This window comes from Pholis gunnellus (genome assembly GCF_910591455.1).
Source record: "Pholis gunnellus genome assembly, chromosome: 18".
NCBI lineage: Eukaryota > Metazoa > Chordata > Actinopteri > Perciformes > Pholidae > Pholis > Pholis gunnellus.
Genome location: NC_136545.1, coordinates 10,330,606 through 10,338,620, shown reverse-complemented (window position 1 = coordinate 10,338,620; position 8,015 = coordinate 10,330,606). Strand labels below are relative to the sequence as shown.

Below are 8,015 nucleotides of genomic sequence, written 5' to 3'. Positions count from 1 at the left end.
TTTTTTTATGATAGTTGCAAGAACAATAGACAATGAGGGAAAGAGATGCAACAAAGGTCGAAACGTAATGCAAAGAATGTTGGCAACTGCGATCACATTCTCTGGTGTGAGAAATGATGTCATCTGTGTTATCGTCTTTAAGGACATTCAATACAAACTAATTCTGTGCTGCCAAACATACATACAGCATATTTCCAAAGAAACCAAATATTTCACATTGAATTTGGGGACATTTTTTAAATGTTTCACTTGATGAAATAGTACTGCCATAAAAACATGAAGGCTCTCAGTGTGAACTTCATATAGCTTCAATGACGAGCTTAAAAGAAGCTGATCCATAACAGTATGCGATGGCGTCAGCAGTGTTGTAGTCAACGCCACCTAAACCGAAACCGAGTCACGACCATGTCGAGAGTATATCAAGGCCGAGGCAAGGCCAACACTTTGAGGCGTTGGGACAGAGCCAAGACCAGACCATTGTGAGTCCCACACGGCATCAAACACTCAAGATAAATTGTGCAAACTATAGGACCTCTTTTGAATTGATCTGAAAGATCCACTGTCCCATAAAAACACCCACAGAAAACAAATTCCTCTTCATTCACCTATTTATTTTTTTTGCCATTGAGAGGATTCTTGAAGCAATGAAACATAATATTACACTTAAATATTACAAACCCCTAGACCCCTTTAGTCAGCAATTCTGTAAAAAAAAAACATGTTGTTCACAAAAAAAGGGATGTCGGATGGATTTGAATATACATTTAGCCCTTCTGAGTCAGCAAGTCATAAGCATTTCCTGTTCAGATAAACTCTGCCATCAAATTTGGTGTTGCCTCACTGCCTCAAGCTTGTCGCTGACTCTCTGTCTAGTTTGTGGTGATCCTGTTTTACCGTCAGCTCACAAACGACTACACTCGGTGTGTGTGTCTCTGTGTGTGTGTTTGTTGGGGGGTAGGGGCAAAGAGAAATCATGCATGTACCTCCATGTGGGTTTTGTGTATGTGGTTGTATATCTGTGTGTGTGTGTTGAGGAGGGGATGGGTCTGTCTCCTGTCCCCATTGAGCCACATGCCAAGGGCCGTTAAAAGCCCTTTGTGCCTGTGGACAGTGGAAAGAAGGCAGCCATTGGCCCTCGGATAAAAACCTGGGTGGGCGGAGGGTCTGTGACTGTGGGCCATCAAAGGCAGGGCCGAAGAAAATCAAAAAGCCATCAGACTTGTTTGAGGGAGACGTTTGAGCTGCTCTACAGGATGGGCAGTATTTACATTCCAGGGTTATTACTTTATTAAATCAGTAACTTTTAAAAGTAGGGACTGAGTCTTATGTCCTTATTTATCTTATTAAAAAAACATCACAATAAAGCAATTAAATTACATTTGAGTTGTCTAGTTCGCAGTGTCATTATTTAGACCTTAATTCTAGCCATCTTAAAAGAAGACACCCAGTGTTTACAGCATTTCTAAAAACAGACCTTCTCAGAAGTGCTTATCTAGTAAGCACATACGTCTTGAGATGACAAGTTTAGCTAGATCGATGTGTCATTTTTAGATGTGTTGACGTGAGAAAAACCATACAACCTAAAATGAAAGACAAGCGGTGTGTCAACCATAAAAAAGAAAGCTGTGAACACAACAACATTTCCACAAAAAGCTGCAGCTCAGAGATCAGTTTCTTACTGCTGAACCAACAGTCAATCACATGACAGCAGCACCTCTGAGTCTGTTATCAAACAGTATAGCTTTCCTTTAAATGCACACAGTTTATCGTGAAGGTGTGAAGAAGGAGAAATGAAGATAAATTATTTGAAAGAGCAATAGACGGGTCTGATTCTTTGGAGTTGGTTTTAGTTACATTGCTCACGGTAGAGGTAGTTTTTGTCTCCAGTAGTGTGACTGGTCGAGGTGTGCAACACATTCACACTGCTGCTGCATCTGCAGGCTTTCTTTTATCTGAAACGTTCTCCCTTCCTCTGTTTGACCGGACTTGCCCTGCGAGCAGATCTCCTAGGTGTCTTGAAGAGGCCACTTAAAAAGAACTAAAGACAAGATCTGAGACATCTGGGGGGGGGGGTCAACTAAATACCCACATACTCCCCTCACACATCTCCTCCTCACTGTACTGAGCTATTCAACACTAACCCCCCACCCTCCCCTCCCTCTTTTGGACACCCTGAGAGCTGTGCTCTGCTGTCCCTTTCTCTCTGAAGCCCTGCCTGAAGTCTGCTATCTCTCTTGCTGTCTGTCTTTTGCATGACAATTATTCCCCCAAGTCCATGGCCCAGAACAATGCTTGTATAGTTGGGGTTTGATGTCTTTTAAGCTATTCCCCCTCAGGTCCCCTGGTCCTGGAGATACGTAACTTTGTATCTCTGAGGGCAGAGAGGGTGCTGACTGCCTGGTTATAGTGTGAGTTAATTTGTCAAACTCAGAAAGTTTGCAAGCTGGGAACAAGAGAGATACATTTGAGGTGTAACGCAACAATATATTTCAGCTATACTTCGAGACTAGACTATCCCACCTTTCTGGTGTTATTTCATTTCACAATTCATTGTGAAATAATGCATCTAGACCTCCTCTTGTTGATAATTAAACAGCACAATCTGAAAAAAATAGCATCATTGTTTATCACACGTTTCACCAGTCAGGTATCACTTCATTTTAAGGGGCCAATGCATTTAAAAAAAAAAAAAAAATCACATTGTTCTACAAGCTTAAAAATGGAGGAATCCGATACTCATTCGTCATCTGCACGCAGCACCTTGGTCCTCAGACCAGTTTTGGACCTTTAGGCCATATCAGACAGAAAGTCAATGTATATGGCCTCAATGGACCCCGGACCTGCAGACCAGGGTGAAACTTCAGCCTGGTGTTTGTTTCAGAGCACGGGAGGGGGGAGACGGGAGGAGGTGGGTGTGGGGCGGAATCTTGTTGAATCAAAGGGTTGAGACTTATTGTTCCAATCTGAAAAGGAGCTAATGGTCGACCATCGCAACTCGGGATCTGAAATCCACGGGGTGCCCCGGGGCCAGGTCGTACAATGGCACCCCCCCTCCCTCCCCGCAGTGTGTCTTCCTGCCGCAATCTGCAGCCAACGACTCGCGCTGGGGGAGCGCATCTGTACCAATGCTCCGGCCATCCAGGCTTTTGAACGACCATCGATCAAGGGTGAATAGGAGAAGTTCACCTGAATGCTGTTGGTGGTTTTATGATTTAGGTCTCAGTTTTTTTCCATTCATAGTTTGGAAAGAAATGCGGAATCAAAAGTAACCGCTATTTCTCAGTCTACCGCGTTTTACAGCTTGTGCCGGCATCCTCACATAGCTGCATTCAAAGTATTCATCTTGACAGAGCAGTTTTGAGACATAACTTTTTAACTTCTTTTAAAAATCACACAAAGGCGTAGTGTGGCCCATCATGCAGTTCTCCCTGCTTATCGCATCCTTTCCAAACACAATACTTGAGTGCATTTCCAGTACATTTGTTTCTTCCTTATGTGTTGCTCATGAGCTGCCCAAACATTCTCAAAAACATTAATTAGTCTGTCTCATATCTGATTGTTTCAAAGTAAATCATTAAGTTAATTTGTCTTTATCACTTGATTTCATTTAGTTGAGATGTTAGTGATTCAAATAAACTCAGATCTAAATGTCAGGGATTTTAATATCAAAGCCATGTCCTTAAAGAGGAATAACTTAAACAAACCGAGCATTATAATTAATGTATGAGGTGAGCACGTTATAGTGTTACAACATGTATTTACAGGAGCAGCGACTCGTGCCTATTTAGCAATGTAAATATGTTTTGGTTTTTTTTCAAAGTTGACTCAACACTGTTGAATTATTGATATGTTTCTGTATAATGGTTAAGATAAGAAAATCACTTAAAAAGCAAAAGGCATAGTTGGTCTGCAGCAAAATGGCTTAAAGTGTATGTGAAAACACGCCCACTACTTTGGGAAGAATCAAGGTCATTCACAAATTCACCATCAGCTGTGCGCAATTGTCTTCGCCAGCCAATGGGTGAAGAGATACGGGGATCTCCAATACCCGCAGCTGTGATTAGCAAAACTTGTGGAGCCGGGGCCCAGAGAGGAACGTTTGAGCTTGAAGGTGAGGTGATTGGCGTTGGTGTTAAAGTCAGAACTTCATGGAGTAGGTCGGCGTGTTGGTGGTTCTGTTGCACCAAAACGGCAACTGCTCAAGTCTAGAGTTTTGCATAATATCCCACCCACCCACCCAAAAAACTGACTTTTCGCGGTGAGGTGCTGGGTTATTTTTGGAGAGCTTCTTCTCGCATCCCTCTTTGGTGTGTGCGTAAAAGTGAAACGGATGAGCAGGTTTAGAATTAGTCGCAGCAAACTTTTTTTTAACGTTTGATTTCGGACGCACGCTTGTTGACCGGTTCGCACGCATTTTGGAAGATGTCTGAAAGATCGCAGAGTCCGGAGTGCCAAATCAGGCCGTATGACTTCAGCCGGAGCAACCCTTGCAACCATGTTTTGGGTCACGAGAGTTCTGGGAGCCCTGCGTCATTCCAGCTTCCCCACGGCGTCCTGCCAGACCACGGCCTCTTCTACAACAAAGCCGCTTATGGTGGCATCACACCAGCATCCGCGCAGACCTTTTTTTCTTTCCCACCCGTCACCAGCGATTACAGGGGAGCTGATCTTCAGGCTGGAGAGTTTGGGCAACCCAAGCTCTGGTATCCATTCGCTGCGCCCGATTACACCGGCCAGGTACCCGGCGTAACGGCAGCTACCCAGCCGACAAACCTGAGTCCCCCCATAGCTGAGGCCCGGGAGCAAATCAAACTGCCCGAGATAAAGACTGAGAAGGACACCAGCAACGACTACTCAACGGAGATAAAGCTTCAACAGTACCCAACAGCGCCAGCCGCAATGTCCCATGGAGTCTTCTACTCTCCGGCCTGGAACCCGTCCTTCTGGCCCGGGATCACCCACATTACACCACCCGGTAGCAGTAATCAAAATCCCTCAACATCCTCTGCTTCTTCACCATCGATGTCCCCATCTCCTCCAAGCAACGGGCTTCCAGGGAACGCGTTTTTTAGCGTGAACACTAGCCAGACTGCCGCCGGGCCCCAGACGCAGAACCCGGCCTCCTCCACGCGGAGCAGCGGTTCCTCCAGCGGCGGGTGCAGCGACTCGGAGGAGGTAAGCGCAGCCATTTAATCACTGCTCCAATGATTGTGATTACCAATGCAACTTGAATCTCACAGAAATAACTAAATGCCACCTAGGCTACACATTTTCTATCGTAATGTTTTTACTTTTTCCTGTTCAGGAGAATCTTTCCACAGAAGAACTGGAGCAGTTCGCTAAAGAGCTGAAACACAAACGCATTACCTTGGGTTTCACTCAAGCTGATGTTGGCCTTGCCCTGGGTAACTTATATGGTGAGTTTATTTACCAAATGGAGATACTGGTTTGTATTTATTTATTTATTTATTTTAGAGTAAGTTGTTAAACCCAGGTGATTTAAATAACAAAGAGTTAAAATCAGACAATGCAAAGCTGACATCCAAATCTTCATGGGCCATCTGTGAGCTACTCACTAAACACTGTATGGAAGTCCAGGTGGACATCTTTTGGATTTCTAGTTTGGTGTGTAGATCAGTTCTTAATTAGGACCAACATCACTAATGAAAGTAGCTGATCTGGTGTATAAGAAAACAAATTCCTGAAACAGATTAGGAGTCTGGTGTAGATTAATCTCACATCATTGTTTGGGCTTTTATTGTGATATGTCATATTTGATGTTTGTATGTGCTTGTAGGTAAGATGTTCAGCCAGACAACCATTTGCCGCTTTGAGGCTCTGCAGCTAAGCTTTAAGAACATGTGCAAGCTGAAGCCCCTTCTTCAGAGATGGCTGAATGAGGCAGAGACCTCGGACAATCCCCAGGATGTAAGTCTGCTTCTCTAACATCTGCCGACTAGTTTACAAGACAACAGCTGATCACCAAGCTCCATGGGATCATGGATCTTTTCAGACCTGGCTAACTTTCTGCTGGGCAAGCCTGGATCAAGACCCTCTACTCTGTGAAGTGTAAAATGCCACCTAGTGGCCACAATTAAGCTGTTTAGTAATCACAAGAAACTTTATTTGACCCATGACCTCAATATGTGACATGCACCAAATGGGCCCGTATGATACACATCTTCATAAATAAGGCTGCACTCAACACGGCATGACTAAAATGTTTTTCTTATTTGTCAGATGTACAAGATTGAGAGAGTGTTTGTCGACACCAGAAAGAGGAAGAGAAGGACCAGTCTGGAGGGAGCAGTGCGCTCTGCTCTGGAGTCTTACTTTATCAAGTGTCCCAAGCCCAACACCCAAGAAATCACACACATCTCAGATGACCTGGGTCTGGAGAGAGATGTAAGTACAAACTCTAAAAGAGATCCCATTTGCCTTTCTTTTTTTTTTAAAGAATATCTAATTGGTCACATTTTTAAAAGACAAATGTCATTTCTGGCAGGTTGTACGTGTGTGGTTCTGCAACCGAAGACAGAAAGGAAAGCGCCTGGCCTTGCCACTAGATGAGGAGTGCGACGGCCAGTACTACGAGCAGAGTCCTTCCCCACTGAACATGGTCACCTCCCCCATTCCCAGTCAGGGCTACCCTACTTCCAGCTACCACGGTGCCCCCCCTCCTACACTCTACATGCCCCAGCTTCATCGGCCTGACCTCCTGAAACAAGCCCTGCACCCCGGACTAGTTGGTCACCTGACTGGATAAATTCAGGTGCTCAAGCAGGCCGTAACCACAGATTACCTTCCCACGTCTCTCTGTCCAACCTCCACTAAAGCTGAAGACGAGCCTCTAAACCCATTAGCCAGATCGACCGATCACATCGGCAGATCGTGGGATGGAAACATTTCAAGTGGGGAGGCTCTTCTACCGACCACAGCAGGGAAATGGATGAAAGTGTTTACTTGCTCCTGTTTTGGTGGCAAAACCTATCGAACTGCCATGGGCAACATCCTCTTACAATGACCTGCAACTCCAACAACTGGTTTGACTTCAAACTAAGAGAAATTTAAACTGAATATGCCTTTTTTGTTTTCTTGGATAATGCATAGTAAGTTGTTCAATCTGCTTTAATCATTGCAGGTTTAGAACAATATCAAAGTGAGATTTGGTACATGTGTTAACTTGCTACAATGCTTGGTCCAGTTGTTTGGTTGAGAATGTGGTTGTAAATGCGAGCAGGGTTGAAGAGATGGGGTATTTCTTCCACTCTTGCCAAATCCTGGGTAGGTTTTCTGTGGTGCAGGCGAGGAAAGATCTTGGTTATCAAAGGAATCGCATGTCAGGGAATTTAAACCAACATCTCCATCGACAGTTCGGTCAATGTTTGTGCAATACTTTCTTTGTTTCATCTGCATAGAGCAGCTGCAGTATTTGTCTGATCTGCCTCATTGAAATGGAAAATACAAATTCTCACATTTTTCTATAATTTTTGCACAAAGTTGCTTTTGTATTGTTGAATATTGTAGCTTTTTTTTTTTTTTTTTTTTTTTAAGAAAATGCCCCGCTTGTATACTGAACACAGATTTTGGCCGTAAGGTTGATTATCATCATTGTCTTTAGCATCATTTGAGGGGTGGTGAGATTCTGTAATTTCAGGAAAGGTGATTAATGACGTGTTACTCACAAGTGTTTTAGCTGCTAATCTGCCATTTGCACACAATCAATATTTTCTCAATGTCTCAAATGAATTGTAGTGAGATTAGGTATAATCTGACCCGGATCAATTATGCTGTCAAATTGTATTTCAATGTGTCTTGTTTTGTTTTTATTGTGATGGGTTTTTATGTTTATGAAATGTTGAATAACACTCAATACTTGTGACATGTTTGTGTGCTTAGTGGAGTATTTCTGCCATCTGGTCTTGTTTTAAGCTTCTTTTTTTTACTTGAATGACTGTCATTTTTAGACATTAAGACATTAAATGTCATTTATTAACTCATCTTGGCTATACCTC

General features: G+C 43.5%; 1 protein-coding gene across 1 annotated transcript; it reads left to right on the top strand.

Moving 5' to 3' along the window:
- Positions 1–4,422: 4,422 nt before the first annotated feature.
- On the top strand, positions 4,423–6,766 carry pou5f3 (POU domain, class 5, transcription factor 3; the record flags this gene model as incomplete). Its single annotated transcript, XM_079178677.1, has 5 exons — positions 4,423–5,175; positions 5,306–5,417; positions 5,798–5,928; positions 6,241–6,405; positions 6,506–6,766. The coding sequence occupies 5 exons, from the start codon at positions 4,423–4,425 to the stop codon at positions 6,764–6,766; spliced, it is 1,422 nt and encodes a 473-aa protein (XP_079034803.1).
- Between the last annotated feature and the right edge of the window lie 1,249 nt (positions 6,767–8,015).